Source organism: Protopterus annectens, chromosome 6.part0 (assembly GCF_019279795.1).
Source record: "Protopterus annectens isolate FY-2018-M chromosome 6.part0, PAN1.0, whole genome shotgun sequence".
Classification (NCBI taxonomy): Eukaryota; Metazoa; Chordata; order Ceratodontiformes; family Protopteridae; genus Protopterus; species Protopterus annectens.
Genome location: NC_056737.1, coordinates 341762968 through 341785343, shown reverse-complemented (window position 1 = coordinate 341785343; position 22376 = coordinate 341762968). Strand labels below are relative to the sequence as shown.

At 41.7% G+C, this 22376-nt stretch overlaps 1 protein-coding gene across 2 annotated transcripts in view; it reads left to right on the top strand.

The window, feature by feature from the left end:
- The window catches only part of TEDC1 (tubulin epsilon and delta complex 1), a 264463-nt gene that overhangs the window by 224966 nt on the left and 17121 nt on the right, over positions 1 to 22376 (top strand). For both annotated transcript variants that reach the window (XM_044074102.1, XM_044074103.1), the window contains one exon: positions 12313 to 12510. In XM_044074102.1, the coding sequence (XP_043930037.1) occupies positions 12313 to 12510 (198 nt within the window). The remainder of the gene's footprint in view (positions 1 to 12312; positions 12511 to 22376) is intronic.

Here is a 22376-nt window from a genome sequence, read left to right as displayed (position 1 = left end):
AGTATGTTTTTGTGTGTTTGTGTTTGGTTTGCTGATGCGATAGGTCTATGTGAGACTGGATTTGTGGTGTGTGTGGTTACCTTCTCCTCCTGACAGGCTGTGCCAGTACTGGGTTGAGAGAGCTTAGCCTCCAGTTTGGCTATATAGTTGCATCTCTCACATATATTTGAGCTTGTTGGGAGGAGGAGAGGGTGGTCTGTATACATAAGGCAGTTGTAACATTGCCTCAGGATTCCCAGATTCACCAGCTGGACTGGAGAGTAATCCCGAAACTGACCTTTGGACATGCCTGAATAATATAGGGAACTACTTATTGACTGATTAGAAAGAACCAATAGGGAGCAAGGAGTATAAGAGGATGTAGTGCTTAAGTTTATTAGTGTTTACCTATGAGATTACTTGTACGAGCAAGTGCAGGGCTTTAGAATGCAAATAGAGTGCTTATTTTGAGATTTAGAGCAGTTCTAAGGGAAAAAGTGAAGAGCAGACTTTGTGGAGCCGGGAATAGTTTAAACGACGCTGCTCTGTGCGCAAGACCAAGAGAGTTGCAGGGTTTTAAGAGAGAGAGATCAAGGAGTTTGGAATTGACCTAAAATGGCCAATAAAACTACAGCTTCTAGGCAGTACCACTCCTACAGGGACAGGCAGGCTGCTCAGTGTTAACCACTGCCACTGGTGAACACAGAGACTTCCCTTTAGCCCAAGCAAGCACTGGCCTCCAAGAAACTTACAAACAGTTCAGAACAGCAAATCTGTAACTGAACTTTCTTAAATTTCAGAAAGTGGAAAAAAAAGCAAGATTTTTTTTTTTTTGTTTTGTTTTTTTTGTTTTTGTTTTAGTTTAAAGATAGCAGAGATACACAAGTAGCAAAATAGTCAGAACAGTGCAATAAATGACCCCACACTTGAGTGCTAGGCCAGAGTCAGGTAAAATGCAATTTTAAGAACACTGATTTTAAATTAAGTGCAACACAGGAAATGCAGTAAATAGGCTCTAGATGTGTTCTAAATACTGTTTCTAATACAGATATCAACTTTAGCAAGCCAAAAAATGCCGAAAAGTAGATGGCAAAGCAGTAATTTTAAACAAAAAAATCAGAAGGAAATACTTAAAATCTCAAAAGTGGCTCCTTTCTTCTCTCAGCGTTTTCTCCCCTTGGTAGGTGCTTCAGCAACAACTATCAAGCCTGGAAAGATGCCAAAACCATGAGGCAGCAGGGCTTTAAGAGAGAGAGATCAAGGAGTTTGGAATTGACCCAAAATGGCCAATAAAACTACAGCGTCTAGGCAGTAACCACTCCTACAGGGACAGGAAGGCTGCTCAGTGTTAACCACTGCCACTGGTGAACACAGAGACTTCCCTTTAGCCCAAGCAAGCACTGGCCTCCAAGAAACTTACAAAACAGTTCAGAACAGCAAATCTGTAACTGAACTTTCTTAAATTTCAGAAAGTGGGGAAAAAAGCAAGATTTTTTTTTTTGTTTTAGTTTAAAGGTAGCAGAGATACACAAGTAGCAAAATAGTCAGAACAGTGCAATAAATGACCCCACACTTGAGTGCTAAGCCAGAGTCAGGTAAAATGCAGTTTTAAGAAAACTGATTTTAAATTTGGAGCCTTCCACAGCAAACAAGTATAAACGTTCACTTGAAGCTAGAGAGCAAGGGAAGGAACAAGAAACTGTGAAAACTCTGATGCAGTTAATGTTGAGGAGTGATAGGCCAGTGAGTTTCCACATGACAGAGCAACAGATGGCACAGGATGAAATTGAAGAGAAGGTGCCACAGGAAGATGCTATAGAACTTTCTAAAGAATGCCTGCAGGAAATGGAAAACAAGGGATGTGCCCTCAGTTGGGAAGAAAATGAGCTAAGAGAAGAGTTGCTTGATTTAATAGACATAGACATAGATATATTAAGATCAATGAAAGAAATAGACTGCAGAAGGTCAGTAAAACCAAAAAAGTCAAAGTCTGATAAAACAAATTAAGACAGTAATTAGAACTGTCCATAGAGGTCCATGTGATATAACAGAAGTAAACAGGATACATTACTGAGCAGCTAAATTAATAACCGATAAAGTTATATCACAAGAACACAGGGTAGTGAGGGAAAGGGAGGGAAGAAATCGAATACCATCATGAAGGTATCGAATAGAGAAAGCTGTAAAGCAATTAAGACAAGAAGTGTCATTGACAGAAGACTATAGAAGAGGGAATAGATCAACAAAAATACTAATAAAGATAGATGGGATGAAAGCAATGTGCAGTAGTAGAATAGACCAGGATTTATCATGCACTATCACAAATAACAAGCTAAAAATGTCAGCACAGGTGGAAAAACTTAGAAGATACACAGAGATAAAGGAAAAGTACAAAATAAGCAATTTATTGAGGACCCAAAAAAGTCCTATAGAGAAATGGGAAGCAAGGTAAAAGGAATTGAAAGACTGGCAAAAAAAGAAGAAATAGATATGTTTTGGAGAAGTGTCTATGAAGATCCTGTGGAGCATAACAAAGATGCTAAATGGATAGAAGTAAAAGAAAGAATAAGAGGTTTTAAAAGGTACAGGATATGAAATGGGGTAAAGTAACAGCCAGAGAGACTGAAACAAAGTTAAGAAAAGCCTCTATCTGGAAAACCCCAGGCCCAGATGCAGTACTTAACTTTTGCTTAAAAGTGTTAACATCTTTGCATGTAGATTTAGCCATGAGTAAGAACTATTTATATGCAAACCCCGAACAGACACCAACCTGGTTAACAACAGGTAAAACAATGCTCCTACTTAAGAGTGAACCTGCAAGCTACCCTAAAAATTATAGACCAATAACTTGCCTTCCAACTTCATTTAAACTATACACTGGAATTGATGCTGACAGAGTCTATAGCCATTTCGAAGAAAACTCAATTATGGCATTAGAACAAAAGGACAATAAAAGAAAGTCATATGGAACAAAGGATCATTTGCTAAAGTCATACTGGAGAACTGTAAAAAGGGGAAGAATCTAACTATGGCATGGATTGTCTACAAAAAAGCATTTGATAGTATCCCACATTCATGGATAAGAGTGCTTAAAAATGTACAAGATGCACCCTACACTGATTAACTACATTACAGTGACCTTGAAACAGTGGCAGACCACTTTGCAATTAAGGGATGATAAAAGACAAATTATTATCCCACGGATAAAAATTCAAAGGGGGATATTCCAGGGTGAGTCTCTTTCACCATTGCTGTTCTGCCTTGCCATTAACCCATTAAGCTGTTTATTTAACAGCTTAGACCTTGGCTATAATTTGGCTCCTAGAAAACAACAAAGTGTAAAGACTTCTCATCTTCTCTTTATCAATCATTTAAAACTGTATAGCTCATCAGATGAGGAACTGAAAGCACAAGCTGCAAGTTGTCAAAACTTCTTCAAATGATATAAGATTGTTATTTGGTCTTGATAAATGTGCAAAAGCAGCCTTTAAAGCATGAAAACTGCAGCAGCAGGAAAACGTCAGTTTGGGACAAAGAATTTGACATAAAAGAACTTGAGCAAGAGGGAGTGTATAAATATCTGGGAATTGAGGAAGGAACAAAAATAAAACATGAACAAATGCAAATGAAACTTAGTAAGGAATACTTTAGAAGACTTAAGTTAATTCTGAAAACAGCATTGACATCTAGGAACAAAATCCAAGCTATAAACCAGCTTGCTCTTCTTGTCCTATCTTACAGACTGACTGGCCCCAAAAAGTGTTCGCTAGATTAGATACAAAAACAAGAAGGATGTTTCATGCTCACCAAATGATTTATAAAAATCAGTGTATACCAAGATTATATATTCCCCATTCTGAAGAAGGGATGGACCTCCTTGAAATTGATTACATGTATAGATCTGCAATCATGGGACTCCACACAAGACCCAAATGTAGTGAAAGTTTTGAAAAATGAGGACAATAAATCTAAGTTGACTTCTCTGCTTAATTAAGCAGACGCATATTGGCATCAAGCAGGAATGGAAATCAAACCAGAAATAGATAAAAAAAATCAGGCAGCAACTGAATGTGCCAAGAAACAAATGAAAAAATATAAGGTTAAGGACCAGATGAAAAGGCACGAAATGTGGACAATGCATAAATATACTTGCAAGTGTAGAAAACTTTTGAAAGAACCTCATGTTGATCAGGAATGGTTAAGGAGATGCAAATTCAGGTCAGGAGATGAAAGGTTAATATTGGCAGCCCAAGACAGTGAGATACGTACACGCTGGTTTACAAATTCCATTGAACATGTGGGAGAAACAGACAAATGTAGGTTTTGTAAAACCGAATTGGAAACAGTCGCACACCTTGTTGCTGGTTGTAACATACTAATGGCAGAAGGACTGTATAGTGAAAGGCATAATAATGCGGCAAGACTGTTGCATTGTGCAAACAATATGGTATTGAGGTGGCTGAAAAACACTGGAAACATGAGCCACAAAACATCATAGAAAATGATGGTTTATATTACATGGAATCACCCATTACCAACAGTTCAAAAAATAGATACTAGAAAACTGGATATAGTGGTCCAAGAAAAGAAGACGGACTACAGTGTCTGGCATACAGAGAGATGCAAAGTCATAAAATATCAGGATCTGCAGGCAGAAACAAGAGGAATGTGGAAGAAAGATACTCTGACAGTTCCAATAGTAGTAGGAGCTACGGGTCTTATAAAAAATAATTTACAGTCATATTTAGATATGTTACCAACACATGTAACCCCATGCGAATTGCAGGCGTCGTCATTACTGGGCACATTGTGGGTGCTGCAAAGAACACTTTTGGCTGACATCAAAGACTGAAACAGTACTAATTTCATGAACTTTAATTGTACTATGACTTGGGATTGGGGTCCATTCCCATCATAGTATTAGAAACCCAAAAGGTTTGGAGAAATTAAAAAAGGGAGTGACCTACAGCTGGCCAAGAGGGAGAAAAAAATGGATGACTGTGTTGCGACACTTTCTCAGTGAATAAGAATTAAGAAGTGATTGAAATGCATCTGAGCAGCCTGTGACCATACAGTTGCTTCTAGACCATCTTGATAGTCTTTCTTGTGGTACGTTTCATTTGCTGGCTAGGTCATCTCCCTGTTAAACTGCTGATATCTCTAACAGTGATGGCTTCCATTTACATTTCCTCCCTCATAGCTACCACTTTGTTGTCTCTTGCCTCATTTTGTTGTTTGCGTCTCGTACAACTCATTATCCTTCCTTCCTTTCTCCTTCAGTTTGTACTCGTCTGTTATTTCTCTTTCCTTGAGTTTTCCCTTCTGTTTCTTATTTGTCTACATCCATAATTCTTAATTTCTTACTCTCTTCTTCCCTTCATTTTCATTCTGTCATCTTACACTCCACACTCCTACTTCAGTTGTCCCTTTCTTGAGCCTTTCTGCATTATATTCTTTAAACGTACTCCTCTGTCACTACTGCTTATATCTTTGCAAATGTGTCCTGTAAATAATTGAACATGTTTTCACTGGAGTTGCTTATTTGTCGTGTACACAGCTGATCTAATTCTGAATCTGAGCATCTTTGCTGCTATATATCTATTACACAGCTTATTGCTACATGCTGTCATCTCTTATTTCTGCTGAAGCCTTTTCTTTTTTTACTAGCCTCTGAATTTTTGCATCAATTCATGTAATTTGACTGCTGCAGCTTTAAGTACGTCAGTTGTAATTTTAGTTGTAACTGTGTTATGCATGTTAAAATCCTTTCTCTTCTTCCTCTCTGCAGCCTGTTAATGCATTTTGAGCTTTCTTTCCTTGATGTTCTTCGTGTTTCACTGTTGCAGTCATTACATTTGGGTAATCCTGCTGGCAGGTTGCCCTCAGCCGGCCTGAATTTCAAAGTCTTGGGTCCTGCGTCGGCTGCTGTCGCCCCTTCCCTGACGCCATTTTCTTTGCATTTTGAGCTTTCTTTCCTTGATGTTCTTCGTGTTTCACTGTTGCAGTCATTACATTTGGGTAATCCTGCTAGCAGGTTGCCCTCAGCCGGCCTGAATTTCAAAGTCTTGGGTCCTGCGTCGGCTGCTGTCGCCCCTTCCCTGACGTCAGGTCGTCAGGGGTATAAAAGAAGCAGCCGACGCCATTTTCTTTAGTCTTTCTTGCCATGCGGTGCCCAAAGCAAAAGCAGTTCGTAAGTGCCGGTCGGCCAACTCCTGAGATTTTTGAGTTAGAGTTTCAGATCCGAAGTCTTCAATAAAGCTAAGTACCCCGTTGGGGAAACTTTTTTCTTGCTCCAGACCGATGTCAGAAAAAGTTAATAATTGTATTTCTTGTGGGAAGCAAATACCTCATAAGGATTTTCATTCTTACTGTATTCCTTGCCTAGGCCCTGATCATAATCTTTCTGGTTGTTGGTTTTGTGCTAGATTTAACCAACGCACTATTAAGCTTCGGTATGATTTTGCTTTAAACTATTTTATCCAGAAATGTTGTCGGATAGCCATCCGACTACCGGAGTTCACAAAAAACGCAAAGAAAATGAAAGAGTTAGACAACCAAGGCCCAAAACCGATGACTAAGCTTCTCCTAAGCCAGTCGCCAGTTCGCCGGTCCTCAGTGAGGTGCTTTCGCAGCCCCTGACACCTGCTACTTTAGAGTCGCAGGCCGCTGCTGACTCCCACGTGGAGTCGGCCATGCCACTGGAAACTCAAGGTATTGGAGCCTCGGATATTATCCCTTCAGATGGGTCTGGAGCTGCTGAGCAGGCACCGGCTTCTGAGGGTGCATTCAGACCTAAACATTTTTACATCAAACCAACTTCAGCTTCAAAGGCAAAGACTAAAGCACCTTCCAAAGCAAAGAAACAAACTCAAGAGCCACGTGGTCAGGCCTCTATGCCCAAAAAACAGATGCTCAAAATGGCCGAAGACTTGATTACCTTGATCAGGGGTTCCCATCTCCCTCCTGAAAAGAGGCCTAGGCAAGAGACTGACTATGAATCTTCAGATCAGGTTTCCATTTATTCTTATCAGGAATATTCTCTTCCCCCCTATGAGGATTCTGATGCTGAAGAATCTATACCTTCAGCCTCTCCTCCAGAGGACTATTCTTTTGGGGAAACCTTGCATACCATGAGGGAGCATTTCCACTGGGAGAGCCAAGATTTTTCAGAATCTAAAAAGAGGCTCAGAGATTTCCTTTTACTACCTCAACACAAGCCACTAGCCATCCCAGCTGCGTTAAAATTGTTGATGATGTGTTTTCGAAGTCTAGTCTTACCTCTGACTCCTTACCTCCAGCTCCTGTTAAGCCTGACAGATATTACAGGGTTCCTGACTCTCATAAATTCCTTTTTAAAAACCCTGCTGCAGACCCAGAAACTATTTCTCAGGGTCCCAAAGGAGTTAAGGCTTCCGCTGCAAAAAACCCTACCCCCTCTGACAGAAATTCTAGGGCACTGGATAGATGGGGGGGGGTTTACACATCTGCTACCTTGGCTATAAGGGCCTTAAACTGTCAGTTTCATATGCTCAAATATCAGCAACATGTCATGGCATTGCTTAAACAGAAAATGTTTTTAAACTCTGAATGTGCAGAAAACAAGGAAATGCAGGATTTATTGCATGCAGCTGAACAAGTTGGAAAACATACTTTGCAATGTGGTTTTGATTCTTTAGAGGCCTCCTGCAGGGCCTCAGTCACAGGTTCTGTAATTAGGAGGCATGCTTGGTTAAAGGAACAAAATCTGCCTGATCATGTTAAAGCTAAATTATTAGATGCACCTTTACAGCATGATACTTTGGTGTTGAGGCAGAAGAGCTGTTAAAGAAAATGGAGGACAAAGCTAAATCTATGCAAACGGTCAAAGATTTTTTACAAGTACAGCCAACTAGGTTTAGTAGACACTGGCCAACAAAGAATTGGTCCTTTCCTGTGTCAGACCTCAAAGGGGCAGATCCAGATGCCCTAGAGGCAGATCCCAGGCGCAAGGTTCATACCGCCCAAAGCAATGGGGGGCTTCTACCTCCAAAGTTGGAGAAGACAAATCACAACCATACAGGAAACAGTCCCAATGACTTCCCCCTGCCTGCACCAAGCACTTATCTCCTGGAAGCACCCTTGGGGGGAAAATTAGCACTTTTTTCTCAAAATTTGGCACATTATAACCCAGGAGAAGTGGGTTCTAAATATCTTGTCACAAGGGTACAAGTTCCATTTCCATACCCTGCCAAAGGCAAACGGCTGGCCAGATCTGCCAAAAAATCAATGGGCAGAGGCACAAAAACAAGTCTCATCCCTCATGGACATGGGGGCCATTCAGCAGGTACCAGAGCAAGAGCAGGGACAAGGATTTTACTCAAGACTGTTCTTGGTACCCAGAAAGTTCAAGGCCTGGAGGCCAATACTGGACCTATCTTTTTTGAACACATTCCTGGATATACCAAAATTCAAGATGTTGACTTTGCAGCAGCGTCTGCCCATGCTGGGCAAGAACGCTTGGCTTGTGACTTTAGACCTAAAAGAGGCATACCTGCATGTCCCAATCACACAAATATGCAGAAGATACCTCAGATTCAAGGCTGACTCAATGCATTACCAATTATCTGCACTGCCCTTTGGCTTATCTGCTGCGCCCAGGGTCTTTACAAAGTGCCTGGCACCAGTAATCTCATTCTGCAGACAAAGAGGAATACAAATCTATCCTTACTTGGACGATTGTCTAATCCAAGCAGAGAACAAGGACATTCTTCTACAGCATCTGGCTTTTGTGAAAAGACTTCCAACATGCCTAGGGTACACAGTCACTGAAAAGAAATCAAAACTAGTACCCTCTCAAGACATAATATTCCTGGGTGCAAGCTTAAATACAGCTGCCCAGATGGCTTATCTCATGCTAGACAAATATAGGCAACTGACTACCTATTTCAAAATGTTGGCAACAAAGGCCCAGTTATCTGCAAGAAAAATTCTGCAGGCTTTGGGCTCCATGGCATCCTTCATCCTACTAATTCCATATGCAAGACTGCATATGAGGAAACTTCAGTGGTACCTAAAAAGTGTTTGGATTCAACATTGCCACAGCCTGGAAACTATGATTACACTTATTCCCTGCCTGCAACAGGAGTTTTAATGGTGGGCACAGGCTTGTCACCAAAACAAGGGACAGCCATTCACATTACCTCCAGCCAGGCAGACACTAACAACAGATGCATCAGATTATGCCTGGGGGGCCCACATGGCGGGAAGATGCATTCAGGGCACATGGACCTCAAACCAAATGCATCTACATATCAATCAAAAAGAGATACTAGCAGTTCAAAATGCCCTGACAGCCTTAGACCTACTTCATCCAGGACAACTACTGATAAAGACAAGACAACACCACGGTCATGTGGTACATAAACAAGCAGGGGGGAACTCATTCTTACCCCCTTTGCAGACTAGCCATGACTTTGTGGGACACAGCATTGACTTACCAAGTACATCTGCAGGCACAATTCCTGCCAGGAAGGAAAAATAGTCTGGCAGATGAACTAAGCAGAAACCTCATGGATCCCCACGAGTGGCACCTGGATCCACAAGTATTCAGCATGATAACAAAGAAATGGGGATGCCCAGACATAGATCTATTTGCCTCCCCTCACAACTACCAACTAAAAAGATTCTGCACAAGGATTTATCACAGACAAGCATGGAAAGTGGATGCCCTATCTTTCAGCTGGAAAAATCTATCAGTATATGCATTTCCCCCTCTGCCTCTCCTCCCCAAGGTACTCCTAAAGGTCAGACAGGAGAAGTCAAAGATGATACGGATTGCCCCAGACTGGCCCCACCAGTACTGGTATCCAATACTAAGGAATTTGTCTCGATGCCCAGCTTGGACCTTACCTCAAATACCTCATCTACTGTCCCAGCAAAACAGTCAGATCCTGCACAGCCAACTCAGAACTTTAAACCTGACAGCATGGAGAATAATGTAGTTATACAAAACACACCTCTCAGTAAAGCTGTGATGGATGTCATTTTGGAAGGCAGAAGGCCTAGTACTAGAAAATCTTATGCTGGAAAATGGAAGAGATTCTGTGCTTGGAACTAGGCACAAGGAACTGATACAGCTCTGCCAAATATTCCTCAGATTTTGCAATACTTAACTGAGATGCTGGACAAAGGCCTATCTTTTTCATCTATTAAAATTCATGCCTCTGCCATTTCGGCTCATTACAATGTAGAGCCACCAATCTTTTCTCATCCCTTATTAAAGCAGTACCTCAGAGGGGCCAAAAATGTAAGACCTCCAAGGAGATCACCAATGCCTGCATGGAACCTCAACTATGTCTTGGAAAAACTCACCCTGCCTCCTTTTGAGCCAGCTGCTACTGCTGATATAATTTTTTTATCTTGGAAAACAGCTCTGCTCCTAGCAGTAACTTCTGCAAGAAGAGTTTCAGAGCTACAGGCATTCATGACTGTGGAACCTTTTATCATTTTTTTATCCAGACAGGGTCTCTCTGAGGACAAACCCAACATTTATGCCTAAGGTGATGTCCAGTGTGACTCTCAACCAAACTATTCACCTGCCAACATTCTATCCAAATCCATAGAACAAGGGGGAGAGAATTCTGCATTCTTTGGACGTACACAGACAGCTTAGATTCTACTTGGACAGAACCAAAGCTTTCAGAAAGACAGAGCAATTACTAGTGACATATGCTACAGGACCACAAGGAAAGGCTATCTCAAAGCAGACTATTTCAGAGTGGATTGGCCACTGCATTCGTTTCTGCTATGTACACCATGGCAAGCCAGTACCTAAGGGCATTAGGCCACACTCAACCAGAGATGCAGCCACTTCAGCAGCCTTTCTCAGAGGAGTACCTACCAAGGACATTTTAGAGGCTGCTACTTGGAGTTCAGTGCACACCTTTACAAAGCACTATTATCTGCCATTCTACTCTAAATCCAGGGCAGGCTTTGCCACTGCAGTTCTGCAGGGCCTCATAGCCACTCTTAATGCTGTTTAGCTCCAGCATCCCAACCTTAGCTTTGGGACTCTACCCAAATGTAATGACTGCAACAGTGAAACACGAAGAACATAGTACAGTTGTGTACACTTACCATAAATGTAGATGTTTGAGTGTATTCACTGTTGCAGTCCAGGTTACCCACCCACCCACCATCCCCCTTCTCTTCTGATGGAACCTATCTTTCCTTCTCTGATTTATACAACCTATGTGGTGTATTTGCTTGTAGATGAAGGTAAATTTTATATTGGTGCATGTAATTGTACATATATAAATTATGGCTACCCTTTTGGGGGGCACCTGACATCTGGGGCAAGAAAAACTAAAGAAAATGGCGTTGGCTGCTTTGTTTATACCCCTGACGACCTGACATCAGGGAAGGTGCGACAGCAGCTGACGCAGGACCCAAGACTTTGGAATTCAGGCCGGCTGAGGTCAACCTGCCAGCAGGATTACCCAAATGTAATGACTGCAACAGTGAATATACTCTAACATCTACATTTATGGTAAGTGTACACAACTGTACTTTCTTTGTGAATGGACTGTGCCCAGTTGGAATTCCAGGAATGCAAGGGAAAAAAAAATGTTTTGATTTTCTGGACATTCTATGCTTTATCTGTCGGCACAGCTAGCATGGTAACCTTGAACAGAGTTCCCCCTTTTGTTATATTTCAAAGAAGCAGCCCACCTTGCCCAAATGTGATCCTCCCTTTCAAAGGAAAAGACAAATTAGGGGGAAACCCAGCAAATGTGAACGGTGACTGCAGCTTTTTGTGTTATGTACACTGGTACTTTGCTTCAAAGATCTCTCTTATTCTTTTCCCTTTGAGAATGTAACACAGCCTGTGTAAATGTCTGGTCAGATCTCTGCTTATATGCCTTCATTTTTCTGTGTCTGCCTGTCTGAAGGCTTGCACCAACTCAGACTGGGCAGTGGCCTTCACAAAACTGCATCCTGATGTCTTCCTACCAATCTTTCCCCCGCTATGTATAGGGAGTTTCTTGCCCACCCACATCTCTGCTTTCCTGTTCAGAGAGGCAGAATTGAGCAGTAGGGCCTAGTGCTGGCTGATGCCCATCACATTTGTGACACCTTCAGGCTGTATGTGGATACTGTAATTTCTCTGCTTGGTCCACTTTTGGCAGAAACATTTCTTTGTGTTGGTGAAAATCATATCAGTAGGCGAATAATCAATTTGTGATGAATGCTGAAGATTCATTTAAATGAATATGTTGACTGTATAACTGCCATTTTCTGTGTAGCTTTCTAAAATATTTTTTGTAAACACTTTTAATATGGTGTATTTCACAGGAAAGTGTGTTGGATGCAAAACTTAAAGACAACTTTGAATGTGCTGCTAGACCACTTAATACTTCTACAAATGATTGTACTCACTGTAGTGATGACTGTCCACTCACTGAAATTGGTCAGTTAACAGCTTTGGTGGAGACCCTACAGAATGAACTGCAGGAAAATATGTCTCGCTTGAAAACACAGTGGTCTGCAAGGGTAAGAGCTTCTATTTATTTTTCTTAAAGTTGTCCTTAGGTTTTGTGGCACAGAACTTTTGTTTTTAATTGCAGGAAAATAACAAAGCACATTTGGTCTGAATGAGTGATTTACCCTAAGTTATACTAATTATTTTGGAAGTAATGGGTGGAGCCAGTGTTCTTGCTTCATAAAGTGTACTTTTCCATTCTTTTGATTTGCAAGCCAGCAGAGGAGGTGTGGGCCATGTTAATTCACCTGAGGAAATTAGGATGATATAAAATGCTAAACTTTAACTTGCCACCACTTTTAAGTGCTGGTAAGTTCCAAAATTCAGCACAAAGCAAACAAAAATTAAAATGAGCAGCATATTATCTGCATCAGTGCTGCAAGCCCGCTCTTTCTTAACCCATCATAGCAAATGTATGTGCACACACAAGCACCCGAAGAACACTAATAATTTTTTCACATTTCACTCCTTCCTTTCGCTTGAACTTAAAGGACCTCTCTGTGTAGAAAAAAATATGTAGTGTTCAGCCCTATTTGGGTGCTCTTTATACTTCTGATGTCCCTCCTGAAGCACTGTGAGTTTTTCTGTCTCAAAATGGTGTGGATTAGGGTGGCTGTACTGAGTTACTGGATCTGACTCTGATCTTAGACCGGCCATATACCATAGACTTCAGCCTATCGAGATCCACCTCCTCTACCTATAATCCCCACACTCCTTAGGACTACCCCAGATCTCGTTTGCCACCTTTCCTGGATAGTGGTGTGGATGACTGCTCCACCAAGGTGTGTCCTTTTTCTGGCATTTAGCTTGATTTTTCTAGGTTCTCTACCCTTGTTGTTGGTTAAGTGGTTTACTTGAACTGTTTGTTTGTTATCATTGGTAGGTAGAGTAGGTTATAATGGGTTTTAGGGTTAGGTTTTCTTTAGTGGAAGGCTTTTCCCACCCAGTATGCTTATTCTTAATGCTAGTATTTTAAACTGTCTTGTCTAATGTTTTCTTTAATAGACAGTGATGCAAGTTTTCTTAATTTTTTTTTGCTGTGTGTTTAGTTTTTTGTTGGGTTTTCTGTATCGGACGTGGATAAGGGGCATAAAAAGTGTGTTTGTGGGCACAAGCTCTCTTCACAGGATGCTTATGACTGGTGCATGTATTACTTAGGGGTTGCCACCTAGATTCCCCTTACTCCATTTGCAAAGGTTTTGGCACCTGTACCCTTAACGAAAAGAAGATCAAACTAGCCTTAAAGGGCTTTTTATTAGTGGGTGATTCATCTTTGGCTTCCTCCAGCAAGGGGGAGAAGCCTGATCAGGGTCACTAGGGCTCCAAGGACCCCCAAAGCAGCTAAGGGAGACTAAAAGCTTTCGGCTCCCTCATCTTCATCTGGTCCACCAGATTCAAAAGTCCCAAGACTCCACCGTCTGCTCCAATTGTGGGAAAGGCTCCATCTCCTGCTATTAGTGTCCCCAGCCCCTTCTTGTCATAGGGTGCTCCTTCAGGTAGGCCTTTCCCCCCGTATCCCTGTCTACCCTGTAGGAATCCTCACTGGAGTCCTCCCCTTACCTTATCCACCGCAGATCTGAGCTTCTCTCATTCAAATCCAGTCGTCTGAGCCCTCATCCAGTAGGTAAGCCTCTAAGCCTTCCTGGGTGGCTTCGTCAGTCATTCTGGTTGGTCAGGAGTTTAAGAACTGCAGATTTGATCAACTGATGCAGTCCTTTTTACAGGCACAATTGCAGTTAGGACTCCTCTCCTCTGCTTCAGGCCCTCAACTCAAAGCTTCAGCTCCTTTACACTGGTTTCCTCCTTTGGGCCTGATAGTTCCAAGGTTGTTGGAGCCGGTTGCCTTACCTCCCTTAAGGTCAATTCTGACAACTTGGACAATTTCCATCTACAGTAGTTGAATTCAGCCATACCCTTGTTCTTCATGTAAGATGACTGTACTTGCCTTAGGTTTTTCTTCATCGTGTATGTCAGCACTTACCCATACAACCTTTCAGTACACCTAAATATCTGAATCACCATGCCTACTGCTGGCTGGCTGGTTAACTTCATTGATGGATAGGTGATTTTATCTGGGCATCAGAGGGAACAAGAAGATATCATTATTTTGACTTAAAATTCACTTTGTATTTTTTACAAGGTACACATTTTACTAGTAGCACTAAAAGCTAGTAAAACTTGATGTGCTGAAATATGAGTTTAGAAGCCCATGTACATTGGAGGATGTAGAGCATTTGCTCCTTTTAATCTAGGTCTGCTTGAAGGCTAGCAAATGCATCTTCTTCATTATCTTTCGGCTGTTCCCGTTAGGGGTCGCCACAGCAGATCATCCGTTTCCATTTCTTCCTGTCCTCTGCATCTTGCTCTGTCACACCAACCACCTGCATATCCACTCACCACATCCATAAACCTTATCTTAGGCCTTCTTCTTTTCCTCTTACCTGGCAGCTCCATCCTTAGCATTCTTTTCCCAATATCCCCAGCATCCCTGCTCAGCACATGTCCAAACCAATGCAATCTTGCTTCTCTGGCTTTGTCTCTAAACCATCCAACCTGGGCTGACCCTCTAATATACTTATTCCTACTCCTGTCCACCCATGTCACACCTAGTGCAAATCTTAACATCTTTAACTCTGCCACGTCCAGCTCTGACTCCTGCCTTTTTGTCAATGCCACTGTCTCCAACCCATATAACATAGCTGGTCTCACTACTCTCTTGTAGACCTTCCCTTTCACTCTTACTGGTACTCATCTGTCACAAATCTCTCCTGACACTCTTCTCCACCCACTTCATGCCTGTACTCTCTTCTTCACCTCTCTTCCACCCTTTCCTCTCTACAACACATCTCCACCTCTCCAGGGTCTCCTCAACCTGTTCCCTACTCTCATTACAGATCACAATGTCATCTGCAAACATCATAGTCTAAGGGGACTCCTGTCTGATCTCGTCTGCCAAGCTTTCCATCACCACTGCAAATAAGAAAGGGCTCAGAGCTGATCCTTGCTGTAATCCCACCTCCACCTTAAATGCATCCATCACTCCCATCACAGACCTCACCGTTGTTACACTGCCCTCGTACATATCCTGTACCATTCTTACATACTTCTCTGCCACTCTCGATTTCCTCATACAATACCACATCTCTTCTGTAGGCACCCTGTCATATGCTTTCTCTAAGTCCACAAAGACACAATGCAACTCCTTTGGACCTTCTTTGTACTTCTCTATCAACACTCTCAGAGCAAACATTACATCTGTAGTGCTCTTTCCTGGCATGAAACCATACTGCTGATCACTAATCATCACCTCCCTTCTTAACCTAGCTTCCACTACTCTTTTTCCCATAACTTCATGCTGTGACTGATCAGTTTTATCCATCTGTATTTACCACAGCTCTGCACATCACCCTTATTCTTAAAAATCGGTACCAAAACACTTTTTCCTCTACTCCTCAAGCATCCTCTTACTTTCCAAAAATCTGGTTAAAAGCTCCACTGCCATTTCTCCTAAACACCTCCACATTTGGAAATATTAAATCTGAAAAGAAACACACTAAAAAAAAATTATACAAGCCAACTTGTCTGACTTTCTTGAATAAAACTGACAGCTTAGCCTCAGAGGTTCAAGTAGAATAAAAACAAAATATGTTAATAGGTTCCTATGTTTATGCTAGGCAAGTATTCTCTAGCACCATCAAAACAGTAGCCTGATAGCCCCCTGAATTACTATTCATGTCTATAATGTTCATCCCTTTAGTCTAAGAGGGCTATTTGTGATAACATGGGAGAAATTGTGAACCTTGTATCCCGATGGAAGCACTTTGCTGTAATCACCTGTTTCTACCCATCTTTTCTAAAACCAGGCTAAATTCAAGCAGACACAAATTCCAAGATAGCAGAAAAGAATAAACAGTGAATTATGTGACCTATCAAAAATCTCCAGCGAAGCTCCAGGTTTAACCCTTAGGGTATAGTGTTTTGTAAAATACACAGCTTCCTTATTTCTTCATGTTCAAATCATTCTGAATTAGCAACTGTTAAGTTAGCATAATGCACAACATATTTTATGTCAAGATGTTACTCTGGACTGTGTGGATCTCCCTCCTTGATATTTCCTTAATGGTAAAAGTAAAGAAAGAAAAAGCCCTGTTCCTGAGTGATGGAACAAATACACAATAGTCCAATCTTCTTCTTCTTCTTTTGGCTTTTCCCGGTTAGGGGTCGCCACAGCGGATCATCTGTCCGCTCATGATCAAAAACAAAAATAAAAAACAAAAATATGTTCCAAACATTGAACCACCACAAAGGAGCTCATATCCAAGTAAAAATCCAAATAAAGTCCAAATGAGATGCCACAGAAACTTTATTACAAGGGTAAGCGCTTTCACAACCTGTCCTGGTTGCTTCCTCAGACCAAAATGAATTCTTAAAAACTCACACCCATTTTAAAATACATGTCATTTAAAATCATCCAGTCAAATCAAGAAAAGTGCAAATGCTTTCCAAGCTTAAAGAGACAGAATTTAAAAACGCATACAATTCAAAAGCAGTTTAAAGGCAGCTTAGTTACAATTCAATAACATGTTCTCCCACCCTATCTAAAAAAACCTATGTAATCACAATAAAATGTATTATATATTATAATGTATATTTCTAAAAATATATGTCTAAAATATAAATATATATAACAAAGAGGGAGTCTAACAAAACTGCTTCATGTTACTTTCTTCCTAAGTTTCATACTTTTTAAGACTGGTTTCAGTGATATATAATCATTTAGCCCCAGTGGTTTGTGCGGCTAACATCATAATCCATCTGAGCTCTTTCTGTTCCGTTTATTTCATAAATCCCCACCTCTCATGCTGACAGTGTTAAGGTATCTATAATGGAAAAACTAAAATAATGATTCTCCCCATTTTGAATCATGTGTTTAGTTATTACACTGTGCTCCTGTCCTCTCCTGAAGCAATAAAGATGGTCACGAATCCGCTCTCTCAAGTGTCTGTTGGTCTTCCCAACATAGAATGCCTCACAGCACACACACTGGGCCAAATATATCATATCCTTACTTTGACAATTCCCGGTCACCCTAAACTTATATAATCTCAGCGTTGTAGGATGGACAAACAATTTGTTTGTCTCAATGTATTGACAAAATGCACAGCTATTGCACCTCATTGTTCCATAATTGACCAAAGGGATATGGTCCATCCTTTCCTTGTAGCAAAGCATTTGTCTGAGTGACCTCTTATTCTTGTATATAAACTTAGGCTTATCACACACTATTTTCCTGTCCTGACTTGGTCAGCTGTCCCTAAAATATGCCAATTCCTGTATAGTATATCCTTAACTAAGTTTGTATCCGCCAAGTGTGTCATGCTGTAATTTAGGGTTTGTATATCATCCACCCTTTCTCGGAGGTCAGACCACCTCTAATCAGACTGGAGAAGTAGGGTTTCCCTATATTATCTCTCTTAGTCTTGGCTATCAAGCAAGCCTCATCTATCTCTTTCTCATGGTAGCCCCTGGCTACAAACTCATCTCTCAGAGTCATCAAACTAGTCTCAAAGTCCTGGTCCCTTGCATGTAGTCTTGACATTCGTACGGCCTGGTTTTTAACAACATTTTTAAAAATGTGGGGTGGATGAATGCTCGTGTGGTGGACATAGCTATTACGATAGCAATCCTTTCTATGTAATCTAGTACATATCTTCCCTGTTGTCATTTCCATTATTACTTTAACATCCAAGTAGTCAACACTGACCCTTGAACTGTTCACAGTAAAATTTAAGAATTCTGTGCTATTATTTAAGTATTCAACAAATTCATATAACCTTTCTTCAGTGCCACCCCATAAAAGAAACAAATCTTCTACAAACCATCGAAAGAACAATATGTTCCGACTAAAAACATTGTTGTTCATCATGAAACTTTGTTCCCACTGAGCCATTACTAAATTGGCATAGCTATTAGCTGTGGGGGTCCCCATGGCTACTCCTGATGTTTGTAAAAAAATACTTTGTCTCAAATGTAAAAACACTGAATTCCAATATCAATTAAAGTAAAAAACATATTAAATCAATCTTTTCCGCACTTAATGTGGCATCCTTCTTCAAGAATTCCCTTAAATAACATATTCCTATTTCATTGGGAATGCTAGTAAAAATTACTCAAGTTGGATTCAAATCCACTATTTACTGGTGATTTTACATCTCCGCTTGAGTATAAAAGAGATGGTGGCCAGGAACAAATTGATGTAAGGCAGCAACTGCGAGCATTAGAGAATGACCTTTATAGACTGAAAAGGCTACAATTTCAAAGACTTCATATGGAAGCTAGTATCAAACTCAAAGTTGTTCCCAGGGGCCTGAGGGTAATGAATATGCCCTTGTATGGTACGTTATATCCCGAATTGTTAGTGAAGTGGCAGCAGCTAAATATTGATACCAGCATCCAGTACATGCAATTAATTATAGACTTTTTTTCTACCTATAGAAAATGAACTAAGTGAGAAAATAAGACAAGCACAAGAATTGACAAGCACCAACAAAGCAAAAATAGGGGGAGGTAAGAGAACACAGAGGACTAGGGCTCCTCGGGAACCACCCGAACAAAAGCAGCCCTTTGCAGACAGATCAGGGAGTATGTGATTACCCTGCAATTGTGCCTCCCCCCCACCTCTCAAATACTCTCAAGACTTGGAAAACCATTACCCAAGACAGCCGGGTCCTGTCCATAATCCAAAAAGGATACTTTATGGTGTGGCACTCCACTCCCACCTTTCAGGGCATTACACAACCACCCAGAGGACAACTCCATCTTTTTCTCAGACCTCCTCTTGGATTTGTGGCAACAGGGCTTCATTCAAAGAGTCCCCTGTACCTCCATAGGGGAAAGGATTTTATTCAAGAATGTTCTAGTGTCCAAAAAGGATGGCCCCTGGATGCCAGTCCTAGACTTGAAACATTTCAACATCTTCTTAAAGGTTCCCTCCTTCATGATGTTCAATCTACGAGCCTGTTTTCCTTTGCTTCTCCCACAGGGATTCTTGGCCTCTAGATACAAAAAGATACCTATCTCCACATCCCCATTTATTTCAGGTTCAGGAAATTGATGTTTTTCTGTGGTTCATGGCATTTTCAGTTCTCTGCATTGCTCTTTGGTCTCTCTACAACCTTAAGGTTTTTCACAAAATGTTTAGCTCCAGTGGTTGCTCACTGCAGGCTCCTGGGTATCCAGATTTTCCCATACCTGGACGACCTGCTCTCACAGGCCCCAAATCCTCACATTTTTCAACAGAACCTACAGACTACCATCACCCTCCTCCTGGGAAATCTGAGGTTCAAAATAAACTTCAGAAAATCAACCCACACCCCATCCAAAGACCACACTTTTCTGGGCTGCCGAATCCAAGCAGACAATGAAAGTGTCTCTACCACCCCAAAAGCCAGAGGACCTTCAGGCCTTCTTTTGCTCTCTCCTCCCATTAAACCACATCACGGCCAGGGAATTCCCCAGGGTACTAGGTTTTATGGCTTCAACCATACCCATTGTAGCCCTGGCAAGGTTACACATGAGGAAATTCCTGTGGTTTCTCAGATCTGTCCTGAACAAACACGCTCATCCATGACAGTACCTCATTCCTCTCATCCTGCTCCTGAAGAGGGAACTTTACTGGTGCAGGTACAACTAAACCCAGGACTACCTCTACATCCTGTAGACCCAGTCCAAGAATTTTACACAGATGCATCAGACGTTGGCTGGGACGTGGTCCTGGGCAAATTTACAGCCCAAGAAAGGTGGTCCCTCTCACAGAAAAGGGAACACATCAACATAAGGGAGATGCGAGTAGTGCTCCTATCCTTACACACCTTCCATTCTCTTCTTCGACCAGGTGCACTAAAACTGTTCACCGACAACATGACTACTTTGATATGTGAACAAGCAAGGGGACCAGATCTTACCTATTGTGCAAGCTGGCTCTCTTAATGTGAGAATTCCTGGCTCAATACATGACAATCCAGGCTGTGTACATTCCTTCCAACAGGAACCTTGTGGCAGACTCTCTGATTAGGCCCTGGACCCAATCCCCCAAATGCATGCTTCACAGGGATGTGTTCCTGGACATAGTCCACCAGTGGAATACTCCATGCATAGACTTATTTGCCTCTCCGATGAACATACAACTTCCAAAATTCTGTGCCAGAGTCCCAAGTCCTCTGGCTTGAAAGTGGATGCCCTCTCCTTCTCCTGTAAGGGGATGTTCCTATATGCATTCCCTCCCCTTCCTCTAATACCAAAAGTCCTACTCAAAATCAGACAGGATCGACAGAAATCTTGCTGGTGACTTCCTTTTGGCCAAGACCGTATTGGTTCCCCCTTCTCCTGCAGTTAGCCAAGGGCCATCACCACGTTACCCCACAAAGTGGACGTTTTCACACAGAACAAAGGATCCCTTGTACATTCACACTTGTCAACAATACAGCTGACACTGTGGGTGATAGGATTCTAATTCCCTTCAGACATCTTTTCTCTTGGGACGTGCTCAGGGTTTTGCAGGAGGCCAGAAAACCCAACACTAGAAAGTCTTACATTTCCAAATGGAAAAGATTTTCTCACAGAACAAAGGATACCTTATATTTCTACACCTGTCAACACTATAGCTGGCACTGGGTGATAGGATTATAATTCCCTTCAGACACCTTTTCTCTGAGGATGTGCTCAGGGTTTTTCGGGAGGCCAGAAAACCCAACACTAGAAAGTCTTGCGTTTCCAAATGGAAAAGATTTTCAGTATGATATCTCTCGAAGAACCAAGACCCAGTGGCAGTGGGAATACCACTGGTTCTGGAATATTTGTATGAACTGCTCTCAGGTGGCCTGGCTTATTTGTCAGTTAAAGCTCACGCCAGCTATTTCTACTTGGCTGCCTTTATCTCCTCCTCTGGCATCCAGGTTTGAGGTAAAACAATTTCTTAAAGGCGTCCTCCATATTGGGCCTCCCAGGAAACCTAATCCTCTTTCTTGGGACCTTAATTTTGCTCCAGAGAAGTTGACATTGCCCCCATTTGAACCTGCAGCATCTGCCTCCCTCAAACATTGCTCATGCTAGGAGCCCTGATTTCAGCTAGATGTTTGTCAGAACTCCAAGCCGTGATGGCTGCTCTCCCCTTCTTGATTTTTCATAAGGACAGGGTATCATTGAGAACTAACCATTCCTTTATGCCAAAGGTGGTTAATGAGCTTTCCAACCAGTCTATTCAACCACCAACCGTCTTTCCCTCTCCACAAAGTCACAGTGAAAGGATTCTGCACTCCATTGATGTTCACAGACAACTGAGATACTACCTGAACAAGACAAAAACCTCAAACTTTGACTAGATTTTCGTTAATTTTCACCTCAGGGCTCTAGGTCTTCCTGCATCCAAGCAGACTGTCTCTTCTTGGATTTCTTAAACTATCTCCTTTTGCTATACTCACCATGGAAAGGATCTTGCTGCACCTGTGAAAGCCCATTCTACCAGAGCTAAGGTTTCATCAAAGGCATTCTTCAGAGGATTGGATAACAGTGCCATTCTGGAAGCAGCCACCTGGTCTACTGTTCATACCTTTACCAAACCTTACAAGCTGTTTGCTATCTCCAGAGCTAGAACCATTTTTGCCAAAGACATTTTTACATGGCTTCATAGAGAGTTCCTCTTCACCTTCTTTCTCTAGCTCTGGTATTCTCCCTCAAGTAAAGAATACTGCAGCAAGTGAATAGAAGGACATAGAAAAGTTGTGTAAAATCTTACCATAACCATAGATGCCCTTCTCTTCACTGGTGCAGTATTCTGTCCCTCCCGCCTTCCCCACTGGTCTCTTGTCTTTCCTGGATG